Raw genomic sequence first — 27,411 nt, 5'->3', positions numbered from 1 at the left:
AATATTCACAAGACAAAGACCAAATCAATTAATTTTATTTTTTATTTAGTATTGGGTGGATTGTTTGCATTAATATTTTGTTTGTGCTACAACTCTGGTAATAAGAATAGTGACATTTAACTGGTATAACTGATTTATTTTAAATGTCACCACAGTACTGTATATATACTACAGCCACACACAAATCTGTGTACATTAAGGTCAATACTATAGCAGAAACATGCAGTAGTAGTACAATTTTTAATAACTGTACCTCCAACAAACTTTTATTTGTGGGATGATATAAAATACATCCTCACAATACATACATTTTTAAAGAAATGTCTCCAATTAAATAATGAAAACTACTATAGTGGGTTTATAGTAATATGTTTTCATTTGAAAAACAGGCTTTTGTGGGAGAAACAGACACAAAACAACCTTGTAAACAATTTGAAAACAAATAGCAGAACACTGTACAACCATTGTACAAATTCTCCACCTTTCTTTCCTCACTGTTCTTCAGCAATTACATATTAAAAAACGCCGCATATCCATCTATAAAAAAACAAGCATGTCTTTGAATGTCTTTTGACTGATTTGTGTGTGCTTTACTAAATTTGTAAGTGTGAGCACTAGTCAGAATTTTCCAAATGTAAACAACCAGTAACCCCAACCCTAACCCCTAACCTAACCCCTAACCCCTAACCCTAGGTGAGCAGTAATATGCCCAGTCAGGCATAGAGAGTTGACCTGCTCAGTCCAGCAGCTCTCTCAATCTGCTCTCCTTCATGTCCAATCTAATTTTTTAGGAGCAAATGATAGACAATAAATAAATAAATAAATAAATAAATAAATAAATAAATAAATAAAACAGTTCAACAAATCAATCAATACAGAGTAGTAATATTACTCTGGGTAATAATACTAAAATGAATACTTAAAACTAAATTAATTAATTAATTCGAAAGCAAACACACCTGCTCTCAAAAAACCTTAAACTTATTAATATCAATATTGGAGACTGACTTCCCTAACCCTAGAGATAAATAGTGTCTTCAGTTTAAACTTCAAAACTTTTCAATTAATTTTTTCTCCTTTTTCCTTCTGTTTCTATACTTCTGTAAGCAGCTTTGAGACAATGTGAATTGTTAAACACCATCAAAATACATTTGAATTTGAATATAAACAACAGAGTGATGATGCATTGAAGCATAATTCAGAGTGATTCTGTTGATGTTCTGTTTCCGTGACAATCGCACAAACACTCACACTGTGTTCAGACGAAGCTGCAGATTAAATCGGTCTCTTACAAGTTTGTACGTTTGTGGAAATGACAGACAGTCTAACAGGACATTCAGGTAAACAGGAGAAATAAAAAAGATCTGTTTGTATAACACAAGTTTCCTTTGCAGAGAACTCGATGCTGCTTCACGGCTCACACTATGAGAATGTTTCTTTGTGAAAGTTGTGTCTGAAAGTCTGTGTGAAATCTGTGTCCACTTTTTAATGATTCTGATGTTTTGATTCTTCTTCCTGTTTTTCATGTTCATGTTGTTTCTTAATGATTTCTCATTTGAAATGATAAGAGATGGAGGTTCTGTTGAAGAAAAGGGACGAAATGGAGAAACGCTTCCAGGCTGATAAAGACAGGTTGGTGCTGGAGTTGGAGAAAATGAAGAAGAGGAAGGAGAAGGAGAGATCGGAGCTCTGACAGAGAGAGAACGAGGCCAGAGAAGCTCAGACCAGAGAAGAGATGGAGGCTCTGCTGAAGGAAAGGGACAAAATGAGGAGAAGATTTAAGGCTGATAAAGACAGCTTGATGCTCCAGCTTGAGGAAGAGAGAAGGAACACACAAAAGGAGATAGAGCGGTTTGACAAAAGGCAGAAGATCACTGAAGGCTGCTGGAGGAAACACTGTAAGGTAGTGGAGCAAATAATTCTTGAAGAAGAAACAGAGCTGGAGAAAATGAGAAAAGAGGTGAATGAAAGAAACTGTGAAAGAACTTAAGCAGAAAGCCAGAACTATGTATCCCGAGATGACGAGGGTCGGCTGGTTCCTGAAGCTCTGCAAGAGGAAGAACGTCAAGAGAAGACGCTACTTGGAGAAAGAGATAGAGAGACTTGAGCTCCAGCTGAGACACAGTAAAGCCAGAGCAGCTCGGTCGACGTTCTTCTGAAGGAAAGGGTTCAAATAAAGAGACAGTTGGAGCTCGAACAAGCATTCGACATCTTGGAAGCAGTTGCTTGCAATTCTTCAAATAGAAGGAGAAAGAGCCGTGAGCTGATAAAGAGCAAGGAGAGAGAAGTTTACTCTACAGAAGTGACTAATGTTTCGGTGAAGGAAAGAGAGGAAATGAAGAAAGAGCAGCATGAAGAAAAAGAGAGGAATGTGCTGAAGCTTGAGCAAGAAAAGAATAACATGGAGAAGGAGATAGAGATAAACCAAGAGAGAATCGACCTGGAGATTCAAGCCATGGAAGTTTCTTGAGGAAAAAATGAATGAACTGAGAAAGGTTGAAGCTGAAAAAGGGAGAGTGGAGGAGAAGATTCCAGAGATGGCGACCATGCAGGAGATGACAGAAGAGCTGGAGGCCTCAGAACCAAAGAAGGAAGCAAGTGCGAAGGAGGGACTTAAGACAGCTGATAAGAAGCTGAAGTGCCTTTCCATACCGTGGTTTCAGAAGCTCAGGAAGAAGCTGATGAAGTAGAAGAAGAAGACCAAAGAGAGTCAGCAGATGAAGAAAAAGCAAGAGAGGGAGAGCGAGGCCAAAGAAGCTCAGAAGAAACTCTGATGGAGAGAAGAGGAGATTTAACACTGGGGACAGTAGAGATCTGAGAACACACACACACACACACACACACACACACACACACACACACACACACACACACACACACACACACATATTTGTGTCTTTTTTTTTTTTAAATAAATGCCACTTGACTCAACATGTTTACTAAGGAGTTTTATTTTTATATAAATGTGGATTAAGTGTCCAAATACTTTTTGGTGTCACTGTATAGAAAACATCTATAATAAAGTGTAATCATATAAAGTTAGTGCTGGGCGACAGCTGGAAAGTTTATCATCCATATTATGTGTCATATCACTCGGAATCAATAATCAATCAATGATCAATTTTATTAACCTTTTTTTATACATTTTAAATTTACACACTTTATTAAGGCAAAAAAAATGCTGATTTTAGTTTAACAGTTTAAAATGAAATAATTCAACAAATAGATTTCTTTTCTCTCTTACATGAAGATTAAATGTGTGTTAAATAAACTGCTATAAACTTATAAGTATAATATTCTCATGCACCTTTATAAATAAATGACACGGCATTATTTCGGTTGCTTGATCCAAGATGGCGGCGCTGCATTAGCACACAGTGGCCACTCCGGATACAATATGGTGTTATTTACCTTTTTTTATCCCAACTATTGCTAGTACGTGGACACCAGAGACACCGTGGTTCATGTATACAACCGCCAGAAGTTAATAAAATCTCAAGACAGTGCTCCCTAAATTCCATCAGTATGTGGACTTTATAACAAGAGAAAACACACTGGATGTTGTTTACACAAGCATTCTCGCCCCTGCCGTGCGGAGCCCCGCCCCCACCTTGGCTACTCTTGAACTCGTGAATGTTTGATCTCGTCTGATCTCAGAAGCTAAGCAGAGTCGGGCCTGGTTAGTACTTGGATGTGCGACTGCCTGGGAATACCAGGTGCTGTAAGCTTTAGACAAAGACATTCATTTACTTTACTGTTTGAATTCTGTAACAACATAATTTTATTATTCAGTGGCAGCAGTCAGGAGTGAAGCTCTCCTCCATTTCACTTTGTTTTCTTAGTTTTGTTTTTTCTTTTATTTGAAAACTTCCTGACAGCAGCTTAAAGCAGTCTAGAGGCTGGTGTAGAGGACATTTTAAATATCATGAGTGTTTTTATATAATTGTTATGTGTTTTTACTGTAAATTCTGTGTGAAAGACTAGAGAGAAAGAACAAGCCGGGCAGCTGCATTTTGGATCATTTGCAGAGGACGGATTGTGTTCATATGTAGACCTGCCTGTACCCCAGGTGTGTGTATGTGTGTGTGTGTGTGTGTGCTCGATAAGAACTGAAGATGGAATGTGGCCTTGCTGAGGTGATAACTCAAAGGGAGACATCTTCAGTAACCAGGGATGATGCATGAACACACACACACACACACACATACACACACCTGGGGTACAGGCAGGTCTACATATGAACACAATCCGTCCTCTGCAAATGATCCAAAATGCAGCTGCCCGGCTTGTTTTCAACCTGCCAAAGTTCTCCATACCACCCCCCTGCTGTGATCCCTCCACTGGCTTCCGGTAGCTGCATGCATCCGATTCAAAACACTGATGCTGGTCTACAAAGCCAAAAATGGACCAGCTCCCTCTTACCTCAAAGCCCTCATCATTCCTCGCACTGCACCCCGCAACCTCCGATCTACCAGCACTGCTCGACTGGTTCCACCATCTCTCAGGGTAAGAGGCAAGTATACTACTAGACTTTTCTCTGTTCTGGCACCAAGGTGGTGGAATGAACTTCCCCTAGAGGCCCGGACAGCAGAGTCACTGGCTATTTTCAAGCGGCGGTTGAAGACCTACTTATTCAGGAAACACTTCAACTGGCACTTCTTTCGTTATCTTTTGCATTTAAAAAAAAAAATAAAAAATTCATTGTAACTTTGAACAAATGTTTTAAATGGTATTTTCATGGTATCTTAAGTCTGTAACCTAGTGAACCAGCATTAATGTATTCAATGTTAGAGATTTAAGCACTTATGTACGTCGCTCTGGATAAGGGCATCTGCCAAATGCTGTAAATGTAAATAAGAGCGCTGAAACACTAGAATGTGCCTCTACACAGTGAAGTTTTAGTTCTCCTTTTTGTCAATTTAGTAAAAGTACATGACCCAACAGATAAAAAAGAAAAGATAGAATTATTTAATCCTTTAAAAAGAATTTTAAAGAAGCATAAAGAAATAATAATGATGGGACTTGGAGTGACTGTTTTCAGTAAACTCCATATGGCAGATGGGATGGTTATTAAATCAGATACAGAGAGAAAAGAACTAAAGGATCTAATGAGTGAAAACAACCTGATAGACGTGTGGAGAGAGAGAAATGTAGGAAGGAAAGAAGAGATACAGTGAAAAACTTACAGGACAACGATTGACCTTCAGCGACCTTATTTTATGTACAAGAAATGTAGAAAACTTTACAGACAAAATCAGATATAAGGAAACAAGTTTGAGTATCATGAGTTTTTATTTTTTAAGACTGTAATAATGTAGAAAGGGGACAAAGTGTATGGGTTCTAAATACAGAGAGTTTAAAGAAAAACAACTATGATTTTATTATTAGAGAAATTATAGAAAAAGAAAAAGGAAATGAAATGAATGAGGAAGATAATGTTAGATTTTTAATTAAATATTGTAGAATGGGAGAAAGAAAGAAAGAAATGGCCAAAGAGAACAAAAATATTAAAAACGGGAGGAGAAAGAACTCGAGGGGGCAAAATGAAGAAATAAAGCAAAATATATGGTGGAAAAAGGAAAAAAAGAAGTTAAATTATATAAAAACAAGATTAAGAAAGAAGAAATTGAAATATAGAAAAATAGATGAACTACAAAAAAGAAGATTCCTTTAATGTTTAAAGGAATTTTAATAAAGATTTTAAAAGTGTTTGGTGAAAAGGGTTTGAAAAGAAGAGACTTTTAAAGGAAAATAAATAAATCAAGATCACAACTGTGAGTCAATCATCTGTGGAGAAACTAATCTGAGATCCAATTAAAGAGGTAAAAATAATGTATAAACATCTGTAACACATGGATGTGTATTTGTGTAATCAGTGTGATGATGTGATGATATCTCTGTGTTGTGTGTAGATGCTGAAGGATTTGACTTTGGATTGTAAAATATATTAAAGCGTGAAGTTGTAGCTGAGAGGATAAAAGGATGTGATCAGTCACAGTTATTGTTATGGATCTTCTACATCTGAATATGAATGATTCAGCTCCCAAACTGCTGGAAATGTGGGACGTGTTCTAACGCTTCACCACCATAACTGCTTTATCCTGGAAAAAAGGTCTGAGGAGAGACTCCTGTCATACACCAGACCTGGTGAGTTTATTACCCTTAATGCTGAAAAACACAACAGGACAGAATTACAGACACATTTAAACACATTACTTATGAACAACAGAAGCATAAATACACACATTAGATGTGACATTTTACAGCACACAGTGAATATTACACAATATCATACAGTAAAGAGACAGTAAGTCAGTAACTCACTGTATTGTCTCCAGTTTACAGTGTGGATCCTTCAGTAGATCAGAGAGCAGCTTCACTCCTGATTCTTCTGGTTTATTAAAGTTCAGATTCAGTTGTTTCAGGTGTGATGAAGAGTTTGACCTCAGAGCTGAAGCCAGAGCAGCACAACCTTCATCTGTAATACTGCAGCCCTCCATCCTGCAAGAAAGAAAACCTTCTCACACTTAACACACTCAGTTTTAGTATTGAAAACATGAACTACACAAAATCTATACAGTACATTACTCTCCATCTCCGTGTGTGTGTGTGTGTGTGTGTGTGTGTGTGTGTGTGTGTGTGTGGTGTGCAGTGTTGTACTAGAAAGCAATACTTGAGTAAAAGTATCGTACTAGAAAAAGACTTTGGTAGAAGTGAAAGTCACCTTTTAGAATATTATTCAAGTAAAAGTCATAAAGTATCTGATATTTACTGTACTTAAGTATCAAAAGTCATTTTCTAAAATTTCAGTCATTTTTGGTATTCATAAGATCAAGGGCGGTTGTAGGGTTTCATCTTTAGGGGTTTTAGCCCTCAGTGAGAATTTAAAACAAGAAGAGTTTTATATTATATATTATATGACTACATAGTAAGCCATAAGTTATGGTATTATAAAATGGCAAAAGTGGACACCAAAGTTTTATGCATGATGTAATGATGCCAGTCTTGAATCAGATCAGTTCATGTATGTGTGCATTCTCTACAAACAATGTGTCCAATGAATGCAGTCATTAATAAACTAATATTCACAAGACAAAGACCAAATGAATAAATGTTATTTTTATTTAGTGATTTGGTCTTTGTCTTGTGAATATTAGTACCTGTGCTTCTCCGTAGAGCGTGCGGAGCGTAATACAATCTAGGAGCAGTGATTCACCAAACCTCCCTTATTGCACTCTCATACATTTCTTCCGATTTTATTTTGTAGTAACGAGTAACGAAGACGCTTATTGGAAATATAACGGAGCAAAAGTATACATTTTATCTAGGAAATGTAGTGGAGTAAAAGTGAAAGTTGACATAAATTTAAATAGCGAAGTAATGTACAGATAGGTGAATTTTCTACTTAAGTACAGTAACGAAGTATTTGTACTCCGTTACATTACAACACTGGTGGTGTGCGTGTGTGTGTTTTATCTCTGCTTTAACTTCCCCTTACTCCTTTGATTTTCTTGCTCTAACAGAGACCTGGATATCCCCACAGAACACTGCTACACCAGCTGCTTTATCCTCTGCCTATGCTTTCTCTCACTTACCACGAGAAATGTGCATGGGTGGTGGTACAGGTTTACTGTTGTCAAAGAAATGGTGCTTTACACCTCTACTCTTCTTCTTCTTCTTCTTCATCTTCTTCTTCTACCGCTTATCCGGGGCCAGCAGTCTAAGCAGGGATGCCCAGACTTCCCTTTCCCCAGACACTTCCTCCAGCTCTTCCGGGGGAATACCGAGGCGTTCCCAGGCCAGCCGAGAGACATAGTCCCTCCAGCGTGTCCTAGGTCTTCCCCGGGGCCTCCTCCCGGTTGGACATGCCCGGAACACCTCCCCAGGGAGGCGTCCAGGAGGCATCCGAAACAGATGCCCGAGCCACCTCAGCTGACTCCTCTCGATGTGGAGGAGCAGCGGCTCTACTCTGAGCTCCTCACCCTATCTCTAAGGGAGCGCCCAGTCACCCTGCGGAGGAAACTCATTTCGGCCGCCTGTATCTGGGATCTCGTACTTTCGGTCATGACCCAAAGCTCATGACCATAGGTGAGGGTAGGAACGTAGATCGACTGGTAAATAGAGAGCTTCGCCTTGTGGCTCAGCTCTTTCTCGACCGCATCACTGCAGAAGATGCACCAATCCGCCTGTCGATCTCCCGCTCCATCCTTTCCTCGTCTCAAACGAGACCCCAAGATACTTAAACTCCTCCACTTGAGGTAGGAGCTCTCCACCAACCGGAAGGGGGCAAGCCACCCTTTTCCGACTGAGAACCATGGCCTCGGACTTGGAGGTGCTGATTCTCATCCCCGCCGCTTCACACTCGGCTGCAAACCGTCCCAGTGCACGCTGAAGGTCCTGGTTTGAGGAAGCCAGCAGGACAACATCATCTGCAAAAAGCAGAGACCAAATCCTGTGGTCCCCAAACTGGACTCCCTCTGGCCCCATACTGTGCCTAGAAATCCTGTCCATATAAGTAATGAACAGGACCGGTGACAAAGGGCAGCCCTGCCGGAGTCCAACATGCACCGGGAACAAGTCTGACTTACTGCCGGCAATGCGAACCAAACTCCTGCTCCGGTCATATAGGGACTGGACAGCCCTTAACAGAGGGCCCCGGACCCCATACTCCCAGAGCACCCCCAACAGGTCACCATGAGGGACACAGTCGAAAGCCTTCTCCAGATCCACAAAACACATGTGAACTGGTTGGGCAAACTCCCATGAACCCTCCAGCAACCTGGCGAGGGTATAGAGATGGTCCAGTGTTCCACGACCAGGACGAAACCCGCATTGTTCCTCCTGAATCCGAGGTTCGACTATCGGCCGAATTCTCCTCTCCAGTACCCTGGCATAGACTTTTCCGTGGAGGCTGAGGAGTGTGATCCCCCTATAGTTGGAACACACCCTCCAGCCCCCCTTCTTAAACAGAGGGACCACCACCCCAATCTGCCAGTCCAGAGGCACTGTCCCCAACCTCCACACGATGTTGCAGAGGTGTGTCAACCAAGACAGCCCAACAACATCCAGAGACTTGAGGTACTCTGGGCGGATCTCATTCACCGCCGGTGCCTTGCCACTGAGGAGCTTCTCAACTACCCCAGTGACCTCAGCTTGGGGAAGCGACGAGCCCACAACTGAGCCCCCGCCCTCTGCTTCCTCAGTGGAAGACATGTCGGTGGGGTTGAGGAGAACCTCGAAGTATTCCATGTACCGTCTGAGGATGTCCCCAGTCGAAGTCAGCAGATTCCCACTCCTACTGTAAACAGTGTGAGCAGGGCACTGCTTCCCACTCCTGAGGTGCCGGACGGTTTGTCAGAATTTCTTCAAGGCCAATCGATTGTCCTTCTCCATGGCCTCACCGAACTCTTCCCAGACCCGAGTTTTTGCCTCCGTAACCACCCGGGCTGAAGCTCGCTTGGCCCTTCGGTACCTATCAGCTGCCTCCAGAGTCCCCCGAGCCAACCAGGCTCGATAGGACTCCGTCTTCAGCTTGACGGCATCCCTTACTTCCGGGGTCCACCACCGGGTTCAGGGATTGCCACCACGACAGGCACCGGAGACCTTACGGCCACAGCTCCGAGCGGCCGCGTCGACAATGGAGGTGGAGAACATGGTCCACTCAGACTCAATGTCTCCAACCTCCCTCGGGATCTGATTGAAGCTCTGCCGGATGTGGGAGTTGAAGATCTCTCTGACCGGAGTCTCTGTCAAACGTTCCCAGTAGACCCTCAGAGTACGTTTGGGTCTGCCAAGTCTGTCCAACTTCCTGCCCCGCCATCGGATCCAACTCACCACCAGGTGGTGATCAGTTGACAGCTCCGCCCCTCTTACCCGAGTGTCCAAGACATACGGCCGGAGGTCAGATGAAACAACCACAAAGTCGATCATCGACTTCCGACCTAGGGTGTCCTGGTGCCATGTGTACTGATGGACACCCTTATGCTTGAGCATGGTCTTTGTTATGGACAAACTGTGACTAGCACAGAAGTCCAATAACAGAACACCACTCGGGTTCAGGTCGGGAGGTGTCACTGACGGAATCCCCAGTCGGAGATCTTTCCAGCACCCCTTCCAGACACGCCAAGAAGGTCGGGTACTCTACACTGCCATTTGGCCCATAAGCACAAATAACCATGAGAGACCTATCTCCGACCCGAAGGCGCAGGGAAACGACCCTCTCGTTCACCGGGGTGAACTCCAACACATGGTTGCTGAGCTGGGGGGCTGTGAGCAAGCCCACACCAGCCCGCCGCCTCTCACCATGGGCAAATCCAGAGTAGTAGAGAGTCCAGCCTCTCTCATGGAGTTGGATTCCAGAGCCCAAGCTGTGTGTGGAGGTGAGCCCAACTATATCTAGTCGGTATCTCTCAACCTCCCGCACCAGCTCAGGCTCCTTCCCTCCCCAGCGAGGTGACATTCCATGTCCCTAGTGCCAGATTCCGTGTCTGGGGATTGAGTCGCCGAGGCCCCCGCCTTCGACTGCCACCCAATCCACATTGCACCAGCCCCTTACGGTTTCTCCTGCAGGTGGTGGGCCCACAGGAGATCGGCCCCACGTCGCTCTTTCGGGCTGAGCCCGGCCGGCCCCATGGGGCAAGACCCGGCCATCAGACGCTGCATGCGAGCCCCAACCCCGGGCGACGTCACGGACCTTGATTTTACTTTACTTATAAGGGTTTTTTGAACCGCTCTTTGTCTGGCCTGTCACCCAGGACCTGTTTGCCTTGGGAGACCCTACCAGGGGCAAAAAGCCCCAGACAACATAGCTCCTAGGATCATTCAGGCACGCAAACCCCTCCACCTCAATAAGGTGGTGGTTCTACACTTCTCTCATTTAACCATCTCTTCTTTTGAATTCCATGCCATTTCAGTTACCTCTCTTATCAACCTTGTTGTCATTGTTGTCTACCGCCCTCCTGGTCCGCTAGGAGACTTCCTGGAAGAAATGGACTCACTGCTTAGTGCTTTCCCTTCCGATAGCTCCCCCCTGACAGTGCTTGGTGACTTCAACCTCCCCTCTGACAAGCTACATTCTTCTTTCCTCCTGTCTCTTCTCGACTTTCTCCCTCACACTCAACAGCTACATCCCCACACACAAAGGAGGCAATGTCCTGGACCAGGTTTTCACCCATCCTTCTCCAGCTACAGAAGTGACTGCTACCCCACTACACGTCTCTGATCATCACCTGGTATGCTTCACCATCACTCTACCCATCCTACCTAAAACTACCTCTCACCCCCTCACTCTTACTCGCCGCAACCTTCACTCAGGTACCAACTACTTTCAAGAGAGCAAGGGTTATTCCCATCCTAAAGAAACCTGCTCTGGATCCATCAGACATCAGTAACTACAGACCGGTATTACTTCTCTCAATTCTTTCAAAAATTCTTGAACGCATTGTCTATAATCAACTGTCTATCTCTCACAGAACAACCTCCAAGATCCCAACCAGTCTGGCTTTAAAGCAGCTCACTCTACAGAGACAGCCCTTTTGGATGTCTCTGAGAAGCTACATACTGCTAGATCAGCCAAACTGTCATCCTTTTCCTCTCATGTTGCTAATGTGACTCGCTCATGTCGGTTTCTTCTCTACAACATTAGAAGGATTCGGCCATTTTCCCCCACACAGACTGCTCAGGTACTTGTTCAGTCTCTTGTCATTTCTAGACTGGATTACTGCAATGCACTGCTGGAAGGTCTACCTATGAACGCAATCCGTCCTCTGCAAATGATCCAAAATGCAGTTGCCCGGCTTGTTTTCAACCTGCCAAAGTTCTCGCATACCACCCCGCTGCTGCGATCCCTCCACTGGCTTCCGGTAGCTGCACGCATCTGATTCAAAACACTGATGCTGGCCCACAAAGCCAAAAATGGACCAGCTCCCTCACCTCAAAGCCCTCATCATTCCTCGCACTGCACCCCGCAACCTCCGATCTACCAGCACTGCTCGACTGGTTCCACCATCTCTCAGGGTAAGAGGCAAGTATACTACAAGACTCTGTTCTGGCACCAAGGTGGTGGAATGAACTTCCCCTAGATGTCTGGACAGCTGAGTCACTGGCTATTTTCAAGCGGCGGTTGAAGACCTACTTATTCAGGAAACACTTCAACTAGCACTTCTTTCCTTATCTTTTGCATTTAAAAAAAATAAAATAAAATAAAAAATAAAAAAAAAACCTTTGACACTTTTTCATTGTAACTTTGAACAAATGTTTTAAACTCATGGTATCTTAAGTATGTAACCTAGTGAACCAGCATTAATGTATTCAATGTTAGAGATTTAAGCACTTATGTACGTCTCTCTGGATAAGGGCGTCTGCCAAATGCTGTATATGTAAATGTAAATGTGTATGTGTGTGTGTGAATGTGTGTGTACCTCAGTATCTCCAGTGTACAGTGTGGATTCTTCAGTCCATCAGAGAGCAGCTTCACTCCTGAATCCAGCAGTTCATTGTAACTCAGGTCCAGTTCTCTCAGACTGGAGGAGTTTGAGCTGAGAACTGAGGACAGAACTCTACAGCTTTCCTCTGTCAGATTACACCCCCAAAGACTGGAAGAGAAATGATAAAGTGTTTGATTTATTTGTCTGATAGTGAATTGAGGTGTTTCCATCAGTGAGAAATAAAGTGTCTACCTGAACACAAGGTTCAAATATCAGGATAAAAATATAAAATGAACATCTGTTGTGTAACAAACATTTTCAGGAACATTTTTGCTCCCATTGAACAACAGAAACAGGTCTATAAAATGGTAGCAGCTCCATGAGGACAGATAACACCAGAGAAATTAATTTATTGTCCTCACTGTAAATAGTAGTATTGTGTGTGTGTGTTGGAGTATATACACAGGGAATTTTCTACACCTGAGCTGACAGAAGATTCTGAGCACACTGTTAGAGCTATTTAGAGACCAGTGTGATGTTTCTGGAGGATAAAAGCTGGTTTATTAATTACTTCTGTTTGTCACGACATCTTTATTTAAATGCTGTACAACACTTTAGTATGACTAGAGTATTAGTGTGTTATTAAATGTGTGTGTAATGTACACTGATCTACACACTGGGGAAATAAATGTACTTTGTTCTGATGTGAGAAGTGATGTAGATCTTTCAGTATTTTCACAGAGACAGTAAAACTGTTGGTGGTGTTTTTTAATAACCTTCACACACAGAGACACATCCCATAATACCCTCAATACACAGATCAAATAAATAAGTGTTGTTCTATATGGTGTGAATTAGCTTTGTTTCTGATGTTAATATTTATCACTGTTGATCCTGTTTTTGCTCTTTGGATTATTGCTTCTTCAGATTTGTGGATGAGATTTTTGTCCTCATGAACTGTTTGTTACACTTATTTCAGACTCGGCACTTCTTCACATGGATTTTGCCGACTCGTCATTACAATGTTCATGATCATCAGGGTATAGTGTAGATCTCTTTTTCTCTCCTTCCAACCGTTTTCTTTCCCTTCACCACATTCACACCTAATTCACCTTTCCTGTAAACTGGTTCCACATTTTGGTCTTCAGCTGCTGTTACATTAATAAGTCACAATAACTCCCATTTACCTTTTATAGAGTTTTAGTATCACTAAATAAAAATGTTCTGTACTGTGTGTAACAAGTTATAAATGTAATACATTATTTTCTTTTTCACAAAAATCCTTATTACTGTATTATTTTCATTTTCTTTCCTTGGGTATTAAGTATTCATTTTAGTGTTTGCTGTTAAGAGACTTCTATTTTGAGACTCTTGGTGCATTCCATTGAGCATGCGTACCTCTCCATTCTGCATTGCATATGCTGCAGAGTGGTAGGTGTTTGTGTAAGCTCTTCAATTAATAAGATAATTAAGCTTATTAAGTGTAGAAATTGACTTGATTTCACTTTGTAAACATTTTATGTTTTATGTACAAGTGTGGCGAGTGTAATGTTACACTAGATTATTTAAATTACTATTAATTAATTGCACTAACACAAGGCTTTTGAAATTCGTGTTAGAAGAGATGGCACGGTGATGAATGGTCACGTGACCACTAGAAAAATATTATTTTTATTTCTTTTTCTACAAACATAATTATTTCTTTATTGGTTTCGTTTTCTCTCCTTTTTCAAAATGTTCACCTTTTAAAAATTTACATTTACATTTACAGCATTTGGCAGACGCCCTTATCCAGAGCGACGTACATAAGTGCTTAAATCTCTAACATTGAATACATTAATGCTGGTTCACTAGGTTACATACTTAAGATACCATGAGTTTAAAACATTTGTTCAAAGTTACAATGAATTTTTTATTTTTTTTTTTAAATGCAAAAGATAACGAAAGAAGTGCCAGTTGAAGTGTTTCCTGAATAAGTAGGTCTTCAACCGCCGCTTGAAAATAGCCAGTGACTCTGCTGTCCGGACCTCTAGGGGAAGTTCATTCCACCACCTTGGTGCCAGAACAGAGAAGAGTCTTGTAGTATACTTGCCTCTTACCCTGAGAGATGGTGGAACCAGTCGAGCAGTGCTGGTAGATCGGAGGTTGCGGGGTGCAGTGTGAGGAATGATGAGGGCTTTGAGGTAATAGGGAGCTGGTCCATTTTTGGCTTTGTAGGCCAGCATCAGTGTTTTGAATCGGATGCGTGCAGCTACCGGAAGCCAGTGGAGGGATCGCAGCAACGGGGTGGTATGCGAGAACTTTGGCAGGTTGAGGACAGATTGCGTTCATAGGTAGACCTGCCAGCAGTGCATTGCAGTAATCCAGTCTAAAAATGACAAGAGACTGAACAAGTACCTGAGCAGTCTGTGTGGACAAAAATGGCCGAATTCTTCTAATGTTGTAGAGAAGAAACCGACATGAGCGAGTCACATTAGCAACATGAGAGGAAAAAGACAGTTGATTGTCCATGGTTACCCCAAGGTTGCGAGCTGTGGCTGAAGGGGAGATCAGATCTTTGTGCAAGGATATAACAAGATCGTGACCTGGGGATGAATCACCTGGGATGAACAGCAGTTCAGTTTTGCTAGGATTGAGCTTTAACTGATGAGCAGTCATCCATGATGAAATTTCTGCCAGACATGCTGAGACCCGGTCAGAAGCTGTGGCATCTGAGGGTGGGAAAGAGAAGATAAGTTGTGTATCATCAGCATAGCAGTGGTAAGAGAACCCATGGGATGAAATAACTTCCCCAAGAGAGTGAGTATACAGGGAGAAAAGAAGAGGACCAAGTACTGAGCCCTGTGGGATGCCAGTGGAGAGTCTGCGTGGAGCAGATGTCACTCCCTTCCATGTTACCTGATACGAGCGTCCTTCCAGGTAGGAAGCAAACCATTCCCAAGCTGATCCACAAATACCAAGACTCTTGAGGGTGGATAAGAGAGTGAAAAATGTTTATTAAGAATTGTATAAGTGGTCATGTGCAAGCGTGAGGGTGGAGCTGACATAATTTCCAGTGTGTGCTCTCTTTCGCGGGATTTCAATGCGATGAGAGGTATTTTTTATCAGCTCCCAGATAAAGTGTTCAAAAGTAGTTAATTATTTACTGTTTATGGATGTTCTGTACAAAATGTAATTGTTTAGTACCTTTTTTTCTGTTAAGACATTATTAATTCAAGTTATGCACATTGTAAAAATATGTTTAATGTAAAGTGTGAATTCACGTAATGGCAGCCATTACACGTGCAGTAGGCTGCTGAAACTCATTACATTACATATGATGCACACTTAAGTTTTATCTATGTCCTGAGTCATACAGTTATGAGTGTACAAAGTTGTATTTATTCTTAATGACCCAAGAGATTTACACGTATAAAAAATATATCTGTAATGATTGTCAGGCACTCCTCGATCAGACGTAATACTGGTACTGCCTGATGCTGTCTGTTGTGTGTAACACAGGTATGTAAATAGATCATTTCAGTGTTAGTTCCTGTTCTTAGATTTTCTTATTTCTCATGTTACAATTGTGTTTGATATTATTTTGTTTTAATGCTCTCTTTCATGGGATTTCAATGCGATGAGAGGCACTCCTCGATCAGACGTAATCCTGTTACTGCCTGATGCTGTCTGTTGTGTGTAACACAGAGGAGAGATCCTGAGAGGCCAAAAGTAAACCATTTGACAACTGCATCATGGTGTGATGTCTCTTTAATTCTAAAAATACACAACGCAGAAGAAAACCCACTACACAAGTGGATTTCGAATGTGAGAATTTATCGTGTGGGCCGTTTGTATGCATTGTTAAGGTGGTTGTTAGCCAGCTAACATGTGTTGTGTTATACAGGAATGCATTGACACGAGGTGCCCACAAGTGATTTAGTTTCTTTATTGACATTAATCCACAGGTATTTCTTCCTTAATCTCTCTTAATATTTTTTATTGTTTTTGTATGAATGTTTTAGTGTTTTAATGTTAATGTGTTTTGTTCAACTGTTACATATAATGAGTCTGCATTGCATATGCTGGAGAGAGAAATGCATTGTCACGAGGTGCCCACAAGTGATTTATTTTCTTTATTGACATTAATCCACAGGAGTGTTGATTGGTGGGCAAGACTGTTAATAAACCTTTTCTGGTGAACTGAGCGAAAGCGTCCTGAGCCTTCCCTGAACACAATGCAGATAAGAGTAGCAGTGGTTAGCATGAGACTGGCTACATTGGTGCCGTGACCCGGATGAAGATTTGCTTCAGGATCTATGTCAGCTGGGTCACCGAGGGATGCTGAATTAAAGTTCACTTGTTTCTTAGTGGAGAACTGTGACCATATAAATGGACATTTGAGCTTCTTGATTTTGGATAGTATTGACTGAAGCATTCTCTCACATTAGTTATTCTTTGTCTCTTAGTTATTCTACCCGTCAGGATGCTCTCAATGGTGCAGGTGTAGAAAGTCTTTAGCACCTGAGAGGGTAGTTTGAAGTCCCTTAAGCGTCTCAGTTGGTACAGACGCAGCCGGGTCTCCTTCACCAGGGTGTTGATGTGACAGGACCAAGACAGGTCTTGTGTGATCTGAACACCTAGGTACCGGAAACTGTCCACTCTCTCTACTGGGGTCCCGTTGATGTTTAGCAGTTGATATGACTGCTCCTGCTTTGTGCTGAAGTCCACTATCAACTCTTTAGTCTTGCTGACGTTCAGGAGAAGATTGTTCTCCTAGCACCATCTGTCCGGTTTTTTGGGAATTGAACTATAGTCCACAAACAGCACTTTCACATAATTCCCTTTCCTGCAGTCCAATTGGCTCATCGTGGTGTGGAGAAGATGAGCAATGGCATCCTCAGTACAGCAGTTCTGGCGGTACATGAACTGTAGTGGATCCAGTGTGTCTGGTAGTGATGCAGTGATGAAGTCTCTGACAACTCTCTCGAAGCCCTTCATCACTACTGAGGTCAGAGCTACAGGGTGGTAGTCTTTGAGGCAGGTAGGCTGGGGTTTCTTTGGGACAGGAACAATGGTGGACTGCTTGAAGCATGAGGGGACAACAGACTGCTCCAGTGAGAGGTTGAATATCTCAGTGAACACCAGTGCTAGCTGGTCAGCGCAGGCTTTCAGAACCCGACCTGTGATGCCGTCTGGTCCTGCTGCCTTCCTGGTATTCACTCTCCTTAATGCCCTCCTCATGTCATGCTCTGAGATGGTGAACGTGTTTACATCTCCAGCTCTCTCAGCGTGCATGCTGTTTGTGCCGCTAGCACCACTAGCTTGGTTAGCTGCAGCCTCGAAGCGAGCATAAAAAGTGTTTAGCTTGTCAGCCAGAGAAGCATCCGCATTCCCCATTCTAGAAGCAGGTGTTCTATAGTCCGTTCCTTAGTCCCTGCCATAGGCTCCTAGAGCAACCATGTTGGAACTGTGACTCTAGTTTCCTCCCATAGTGCCGTTTTGCTTCCTTCACCGCTCTGTGCACACTGTAGGACGCAGCCTTGTATTCATCCATGTCCCCGGTGGTGAGCCCCATGTTGTTGGCAGCGGAACGTGAACTCAGAGCGTCGCGGATGGTTTTATCCACCCTCTGCTTCTGGTTGGAAAACGTTCTGATGGTGGTTTTCTGCACCATATCATCTGCTAGTTTCCCTACGAATCCCACAACCGCTTCAATAAACATGTTGACGTCATCAGAGCTGCGCCTGAACGTGTCCCAGTATGCGTCATCCAGAGCGTCCTGCAGAGTGGCCACCGATTAGTCAGTCCAGCGCGCAACCTCCCTCTGAACCTCCCTTCCGTTTGCAAGTAAGACCCTGAGCAAAATGCAGAGAAACTACTCAGTTCACAAGCTTGAGTTTCTGGCACTTAAATGGAGTGTGTGCGAGAAATTTAGCCATTTGTTGAAAGGTCAAACATTTACTGTCTGGGCTGACAACAATCCGTAAGATCCGTTGCCCAAGGCAAAGCTCGATGCATGTGAGCAACGGTGGGTGTCCAAACTGGTGGCATACACCTTCGATCTAAAACACATAGCAGGGACAAAAAATGTAGTGGCAGATGCTTTGAGTAGGGACCCTTTTGTCAGGACTGTGAGCAGCAGGTTAATGAAGGAGCGTTATTGTGATTTGCTAGAGGAGGCTGAAGAGGTTGATGGAGATAGAGTTAGCAATGCCTTTCGCCAAGGTGCTCAAAATTTACAGATCTGTCTCCAATCCTGTCTCGCCTTGCCCTCTGATAGTGCCACTGTCAAGGCCTGTTTAAGTTCCCATGATCAATGGGAAGAAACATCTCGAGCCCGTTCAGTACAGCTAATTCAGTCTTACCAAGATTTTGTACCAGCTGAATCTGACACCCTTCCTACCATTGCTGTGGATAAAATCCATGAAATGCAAGAGGCTGATTCAGTCATTTCCAGAGTCATGTTCTTTATGAATGTGAAGCGTCAACTTGCAAAGCGAGAAAGGGCTAATATGAATGCCAAGACCCTATCACTTTTCAGACAGTGAGGCAAATGAAAGATTATGGATGGAATATTGTACAGAGTTATACACAATCCACACAGTAAACATAAGCGATATCAGCTTGTTTTACCGACTAGCCTAAAGGACCAAGTTTTGAAGGATGTGCATGACCTAGCAGGACATCAAGGGCAAGCAAGAACCATCCATCTAGCCCGACAACACTTCTTTTGGCCACGAATGGGGAACGATGTTTGCAATTACATCAAGTGCTGTCAGAGATGCATCTTGGCCAAGGCCCCCGAACCATCTGCACGGCCCCCGCTTGAAAGTATTAAGACCTCTTTGCCTATAGAATTGGTATGTCTGGACTTTTGGAGGATGGGAAGAAGCGCTCTGTAGACGTGCTCATTATGACGGACCATTTCACGAAATTGGCTCATGCATTCCCTTGTGCAAATCAATCATCAAAACAGGTCGCTAGGAAGCTGCTCTGTGTATATGGATTTCCGAGTCACATTCACACAGATCAGGGAGCTAACTTTTAGAGCACTCTTCTAAAGGAGTTCACTCTCACTCACTCCGAACTTCTTGGGTCACGGGGAGCCTGTGCCTATCTCAGGCATCATCGGGCATCAAGGCAGGATACACCCTGGACCAACCCATCGCAGGGCGCACACACACACACACACACACACACTCATTCACTCACACACTACGGACAATTTTCCAGAGATGCCAATCAACCTACCATGCATGTTTTTGGACCCGGGGGAGGAAACCGGAGTACCCAGAAGAAACCCCCGAGGCACAGGGAGAACATGCAAACTCCGCACACACAAGGCTGAGGCGGGAATCGAACCCCGACCCTGGAGGTGTGAGGCGAACGTGCTAACCACTAAGCCACCGTGCACCCCTCTAAAGGAGTTGTTAAAAGTTATCAGGGGTCGCTAAGTCTCATACCCGCATACACCCCATGGGGAATGGAGGACTAGAGAGATTTAATCGGACTTTAGGAAGTATGCTCCGAACTCTGCCCCTGAAAGAGAAGCACAAATGGGCAGAGCAAATATAAACATTGACCATTGCTTACAATGCTACTGTCCACGAGACAACAGGTTACGCTCCCTTCCAGCTTATGTTTGGGCATGTGCCAAGACTGCCGGTAGATGTTATGTTCAGACAGGTGCTGCATGATCCTGTAGTTGTTGATCACAGTACTTACCGGAAATCATTGATGTCATACCTCCACAAGGCAGCTGAGATCGCACAACAACATTCCAAAGGAGAGCAGGCAAAAGGTTACAACAAGAAGGTCAGAGGGACGTGCCTGAATATCAGAGACCGTGTGCTGGTGGCAAATAAGGGAGAAAGGGGAAAGAGGAAATAACCGGATAAGTGGGACCCTGTAGTGTACACTGTAGCAGACAGGAACTTGCAGACACACACTTACAAGCTCAAAGATGAGAAAGGTCACATGAAACCTGTTGGATATTAGCTTTCTACCTGTTGAGTCACCTGATGAGGAGGGAAGCCCACTACCCTTTTTAAGAGAGTCAGAGAATGAGACAAGTAGCATCAGGAGTGAGTGCTTTGTGGAAGTTTTCAATCTAACAGACTCTGGGGAAAGAACTATGAGATGGGTAAATGAAGACTGAAAGCGCTGCAGTTCAAGACTCTGAAGAAGCCTTGGAAACAGTTCATTACAGTCCAGGTGGACAAGAGTCTAGTGTTCAGTTGCAAGTTGAAGAGAATCTTCCCCAGAGTGGAGCAGAATCCAGTTCAATATCTCTTGACGTTAACCTTGACTGTGACACAGAGACATATATACAAGCTCCAACTGACACTCAAACTGACATTGACACCCAAGTTTCAGTTCCTGACGCTCAGGTTGTTAGAACACAGGCAGGAAGAGTTGTTAAGAAAGTGAACAGATTAATTGAGTCAATGGGTTAGAAACCTTGTTATCTCCACGATGTAGAAAGTCATCTGAAAAAGAGTACTGTGATATTTCTTTCTCTGTCTTAAATAGTATTGTTATATATTGATTTTGTAAGATGTGAAGGGACATTTTGATTCCAAGTATGGAATATTAGGATCAGGACGTATTATGGTGTACAAGGCATCATAATGTTCCAAGATGATCTTAGGCTTGATCACCCTGAGGTTTTTCTTGACCTATTGATGGGTAACTCACAAGTTCAACCAATGGGCGTTTCATTGCAGACCTGTATCTACTAGTTATTTGAATTGAATCCAGTACGGATTTTTGTGAAATCCGGAAGGGGTGAATGAAATGAGTTATAAATGTAATACATTATTTTCTTTTTCACAAAAATAAATTACTGTATTATTTTCATTTTCTTTCCTTGGGTATTAAGTATTCAATTTAGTGTTTGCTGTTAAGAGACTTATTTTTAGACTCGGTGTTACGTGGACGGCATTTTCCATTGAGCATGGGTACCTCTTCAGTCTGCATTGCATATGCTGGAGAGAGGTAGGCGTTTGTGTGAGCTCTTCAATTAATAAGATAATTAAGCTTATTAAGTGTAGAAATTGACTTGATTTCACTTTGTAAACAGTTGTGAGATTATGAGACAGTCTGTTATATGTTTTATGTACAAGTGGATTTCGAATGTGAGAATTTATCGTGTGGGCCGTTTGTATGCAGTGTTAACGTGGTTGTTAGCCAGCTAACATGTGTTGTGTTATACAGGAATGCATTGGTGCCCACGAGTGATTTATTTTCTTAATTGACATTAATCCACAGGAGTGTTGATTGGTGAGCAAGACTGTTAATAGACCCTCTCTGGTGAACTGAGCGAAAGTGTCCTGAGCCTTGCCTGAACACAATGCAGATAAGAGTAGCAGCGGTTAGCATGAGACTGGCTACATGTGCAGCATTTGCTCAGGGTTTTAAATGATATGTAATTAAGTTCCAGTTCTGATCACATTTCCATTCTTGTTCTTCTTGACCTGAGTGCAGCTTTTGATTCTGTAGACCAGGATATCGTCGCTGTCGGGCGGAATCCTCATATTTCCAAAACCATTATTTTTCAGGAGATTAAAAAAAACGCCTTATTTTTTGTTATTAAACATTGTATCGTTAAAGTTATTATACCTTATATTGTTATCATATACTGTTGTGTACCAACATTAACACAACATTTTCCCAAAGTCACGTTTTATCGGAGATATAAGCTTTATGACTTGGGAGCAGGGAGATACGAGATTATGCTGACATTGATAAGAATGGTACGGACACAGACGTCGCTGCTGCCAGCAGTGTTCAATAAAGTCTGCGGTCACGTTGAACCTTTTGACAAGAGACAGGGCTTCAATAGTTAACTAAAGCTAATGACTGTAGTTACATACATCTTCCTAAACTCTATTTAAAGGGTTAAGAGGTATAAGTGATGCAATACAAAACACGATAAGCTGATTAGGCTGTCTAATAGGTGGAAATTAGTCTAATCTGCTCACAAACTTACCTTCGTGGCTAAAGTGTTTCTTTCTGCACTGAAGTATTACAGCTATTGATTTTTAACAAAACAGGCCTACTCAAATGTATCTAACCTAACTATTTTCACTTGTTAGTGTCCAAAAGCAGTGTTTTACATGCACAGTGCCAAGAGAGGCAATTGTCACGGTCAGTGCACCACCCGCGCCTCCCGAACACCAACACAGAGAAGCGTCTCCAGAATACTAAGCTCTTCCGAACTACACTTCGCAGAATCCGGCTCTGACACTGATTGCACCGCCACCTGTTCTTCATCAGCCACTCCCGCTAAAGGCTGAACTTGAATTTGACACCAGTGCGAAGTCTCGATCTGTTTCGGTGATCATTCTTAGCGTTTCTGTGTATTCCCTAGTTCCCTATTGTGTTTGAATGCCCTGACCTTGCCGGTTTGATTCCTGTAATGAGGAGTCGTAAGGCTGGTGATCCATTTGCAGCTTTTTTAAAAGCAAACTCGGAATCAAACAGGCAAGGTCAGGGAAGGCAAAAACAATGACGTAGAGCAAGCAGGAAGTTAGTAACCAAATCACTCCTATTGTACAGGAACTGTATTGGTTACCTGTGACATCCACAATCATTTTAATATCATCTCAAATATTTATTTATCATCAACAAATGCTGACTTCCTTAAGGTGAATTTTAATAAGAAGAAGCTTCAGTCAAACTGCTTTTAGTGTCGCTGCTCCCAGGATATGGATCTCACTCTCAGTGTTTATCCATCAGTCACCTTCACTAAATACATTTACAAAGCAGCTTAAACACTGTGTGTGTGTGTGTGTGTGTGTGTGTGTGTATACCTCAGAATCTCCAGTGTACAGTGTGGATTCTCCAGTACATCAGAGAGCAGCTTCACTCCTGAATCCTGCAGTTTATTGTATCTCAGATCCAGTTCTCTCAGACTGGAGGAGTTTGAGCTGAGAACTGAGGACAGAACTCTACAGCTTTCCCCTGTCAGATTACACTGATACAGACTGGAAGAGAAATGATGAAATATCAGAACACTGATCTCAAACACACAAACACAGCCATAATCCAGTTAAAGCTGAAGATGTAACAGAAATGTCAGTGTGTTTGTGTCACACACACACAAATCAGAGGACAGGACACCACATCAGCACATTTACAGGAGCAGGGACGTCTTTCTGCACTCCACAATCTCTCAGCTACAATTTATTATAAGACCATTAGGTCATGTACATAACACACACATGTGAGAGCGAGCAGCCTACAAACACTACACTCTGATCTGTGTTCAAGTTTCTACAACCAACACTGCAGATACAGTGCATTTTATTAGAGAAAATAAAGAATTATACAGCTGTACACTACCAGTTAATAACATGACAATACTAGTCGTACTTTACACTCAGTGATATGTTGGATTTCACAGAGACACTAAAAGTTGTTGTGTGTTGTTCTCTGTGTTCGTACAGGTACAAATCTGTCACCTTCAGACCTCTGATTTTACACACACATGTTCAGGTGTTTGCTGTGGACCTGAGTACAGGTGGAGTGTTCACATACGTCCAAACACATCCAAACTAAAGAGAAAGATTAAAGTTTTTAACCTTATAAATGATTCTTGATCATGATTTGTATTTTTTATAAAATATAGATGTGTAAAAATCTCTCATCGATCATAAACTGTAAAAAAAATGTAAATAAAGGATATTAGAAAGAACATTGTACTGTTTACTACAGATGTCACTGTTACTATTTCAACACAACTTAGTGAACCCTTCTTTCTCCACAGAGTAAATGGGATCATGTCTTTCATGCCTCCACAACTGAGAAGTGAACGTGGGGTTTTCTTCTCAAATCTGAGCTCCTTCCCTGTTTACAGAGTGACGTCACAACAGCACGACTGCACACAGCATCAGAAATAAACAAAGTCAAACTTCTTACCTTTAAATGAGTGACACTGTATATACACAAGTATTAGCTGTAGGGTCCCGGGAAGATGGGGCTCGTAACCCTTGGGTGGTAGCTCATCTAGGAGAAGGAAAACTCTGATCTCAAACCTCCGCTGCCTTGCAGCTATACCCACTCATTGTGAAGGCTAAGGGAGTAAACCCCAACAGAAAATATGGAGACGGAGTCCCTAAGGCGGTCCGACATTGATTTCAACGTCACTCCGGCAACTCCTGCAACACCGTTGGTGCCAAGCTGTATCGACATAGTCCTTCCCTTGGGCTCACAAGCTGCGTGGAGAGGGGGATCTGCTGCATGGGCAACAGCTGATTCCCTATTCTGGTTTGAACAAGCTTTGTAGCTCCACTAGAGAGGACACTCCAGCGTCGTCTCAGGCATCGGCACAACACGGGAAGCAGCAGTCTACCGGTTCTAAACCGTAGCTCGATTGGCGTAGAGCTTGGCGCCAGGGGCTGCTTTCGATGGTGGGAGAGATCACCATGTCTCATTGGACAGCTACCGCCCGCCTCAAGCTGGGCAACCCCCAGTCAATAAGGTGCTGTACCACCATAGCCTGCTAGCTTCACTGGGTGCGTGGAGCTTAGAGAATCATCTCTACAAGCAGGCTACAAACTCTGTACCGGCCAAGATACAAAGAAAAAAAAAGAAGACTCCAGCTCTTCGTTTTGCAAGCTGGAATGTCAGGACTTTGTGTCCTGGACTCACCACTGACCTGCAGCAGGTAAACGACGCACGGAAGACTGCTGTCATTGACAGGGAACTCTCCCAACTGAATGTCGATATTGCCTGTCTTCAAGAGACCTGACTGGCTGGCAACGGCACCATCAGGGAAGCCAATTACACTTTCTTCTGGCAAGGAAAGCCTTCGGATGAACCTAGGCAGCACGGTGGCAGCATCGCTGTAAAGAACACACTCGTCACCTTCATCAAGCCTCTGTCATTGGGCACTGAGAGGATCCTTGCTCTCTGGCTGTCAGTATCATCAGGACCAGCCAACATCCTCAGCGTGTATGCCCCAACCCTCTGCTCAAACCCAAAGAAAAAGACCAATTATACGAGGCTATGGATGAAGCAATATCCAATATCCCCTGTAAAGAGGGCCTCTACCTACTAGGAGACTTCAATGCGAGAGTGGGAGCTGAAAACGAGGCATGGCCCACTTGTCTCAGCTCGCACGGAAGGGGTAAGATCAACGAGAATGGCCAGCGACTGCTGGAGATGTGCTGCTCCCACAGCCTATGTGTGACTAACACCTTCTTCAAATGCAAGGAGATCCACCAGGTGTCATGGAGACATCCTCGTTCCTGCCACTGGCACCAGCTAGATCTTGTCATCACAAGGCGTGCGGAACTAGCCAGAGTCCTTCTCAACCGCAGCTACCACAGTGCGGACTGTGACACAGACCTCTCCCTTGTGGCCAGCAAGGTACGAAGAATACGCCAAGAAGGGTTGCCCACGCATCAACACCTGCTGTACAAGCAACCCAGAAAAGACACAGCAGTTCATCTGCAAGCTCCATGAGGCTCTCACCAAAGAGACACCTGATGACACCATCGACTCCAAGTGGTCCCACCTCCGAAATGCTGTGTACAACTCCGTCATTACTGTCTACGGGAAGAAGGAGAGCAGATTGGTATGAGGCCAACTGGGAGGTGATGGAGCCCGTGACTGAGGCAAAGAGGAAAGCCCTCCTGGCTTACGAGGCTGTGTCTAGCCCTGGTACATTACAAGCTCTCAGGTCTGCCAGGAAAAATGCACAGCAGACCGCCCACCACTGCGCTAACTCCTACTGGAGGAACCTCTGCACCAGTATACAAACAGCTGCTGAAACCGGGGATGAAAGGGGCATGTATGAGGGTATCAAGAAGGCAATAGGCCCACCCACGTCTAAGATCGTCCCACTTAAGTCCAAACTGGAGAAGTCATCAAAGACCAGGGGAAAAAGCTGCAGCGCTGGGTTGAGCACTATCTCGAGCTGTACGCAACCCAAAATGTCATCACCAACACTGCCTTAGACGCCATCCCAGACCTGCCAGTCATGGAGGAACTAGACACATCACCCACCCTGGAAGAGCTATCGACTGCCTCGCTCGTGGGAAGGCCCCTGGGAGTGACGGCATCCCACCTGAAGTCCTTAAGATCGGGAAACCAGCACTACTCCAACCCCTGCACAAACTCCTCTGCCTCTGGTGGGGACAAGGACACATCCCCCAGGACATCAGAGAACAAAGGAGACCACAGTGACTGCAACAACTACCGAGGCATATCCCTCCTCAGCATCGTGGAAAGGCTTTCGCCCATGTCGTCGTGGCGCGCCTGCAGACCCTAGCCTCCCGTATCTACCCAGAGTCCCAGTGTGGTTTCCAAGCCGGCCAGACATTTACATTTACATTTACGGCATTTAGCAGACACCCTTATCCAGAGTGACTTACAACTGAGCAACTGAGGGTTAAGGGCCTTGCTCAGGGGCCCAGCAGTGGCAGCTTGGTGGGCCCCTTGGTGGGCCTGGGGTTCGAACCCATGACCTTTTGATCAGTAGCCCAACACCTTAACCACTGAGCTACCACATCCCACAGACAACTGGAGACATAATCTTCTCACTACGACAGCTGCAGGAGAAGTGTCATGAGCAGCAGATGCCCCTCTACATTGCCTTCATAGACCTGACCAAGGCATTTGACCTGATCAACCGGAGTGGACTCTTCAGGAGTCATGCTTCGAGAACATGCACAGCACAGTGTGCTTCAACGGCACAACATTGGAGACACAAACCCCCCCCCCACCCCCCCCCACCCCCCCAACGTCTTGTTGTCAGACAGGGCGCTCAGAAAGCCGAGGAGGTGAGAAACACAAACCTTGCTGCAAAGAGAGCCAGGAGGAAGGCAAACCAACAACAGCCTCAGCAAGCATCAGCATTTACCTGCAGCAAGTGCAACAGAGACTGTCACTCCAGGATCGGACTTATCAGCCACTCCCGAAGGTGCAGATAGGGAAGCTACACCATCGTCTCTCGAAGACGGACAGATGCCAAAGAGATTATCTTTAGATAGATCAA

At 43.7% G+C, this 27,411-nt stretch overlaps 1 protein-coding gene across 1 annotated transcript in view; it reads right to left on the bottom strand.

The window, feature by feature from the left end:
• Window positions 1–6,110: 6,110 nt before the first annotated feature.
• Window positions 6,111–27,411, bottom strand: part of LOC113648607 (NACHT, LRR and PYD domains-containing protein 3-like) — a 111,397-nt gene continuing 90,096 nt past the window's right edge. Inside the window, exons 11-14 of the mRNA XM_047807800.1 lie at window positions 23,222–23,395; window positions 12,420–12,593; window positions 6,325–6,501; window positions 6,111–6,168 (exon numbers count right to left, since the gene is read on the bottom strand). Of these exons, the coding sequence (XP_047663756.1) occupies window positions 6,132–6,168; window positions 6,325–6,501; window positions 12,420–12,593; window positions 23,222–23,395 (562 nt within the window). The 3' untranslated portion in view covers window positions 6,111–6,131. The remainder of the gene's footprint in view (window positions 6,169–6,324; window positions 6,502–12,419; window positions 12,594–23,221; window positions 23,396–27,411) is intronic.

The sequence above is a fragment of the Tachysurus fulvidraco genome, chromosome 24 (assembly GCF_022655615.1).
Source record: "Tachysurus fulvidraco isolate hzauxx_2018 chromosome 24, HZAU_PFXX_2.0, whole genome shotgun sequence".
NCBI classification, from domain to species: Eukaryota; Metazoa; Chordata; class Actinopteri; order Siluriformes; family Bagridae; genus Tachysurus; species Tachysurus fulvidraco.
The sequence above is the reverse complement of the archived record's forward strand: the minus strand, read 5'-3'. Positions and strand labels throughout refer to the sequence as shown.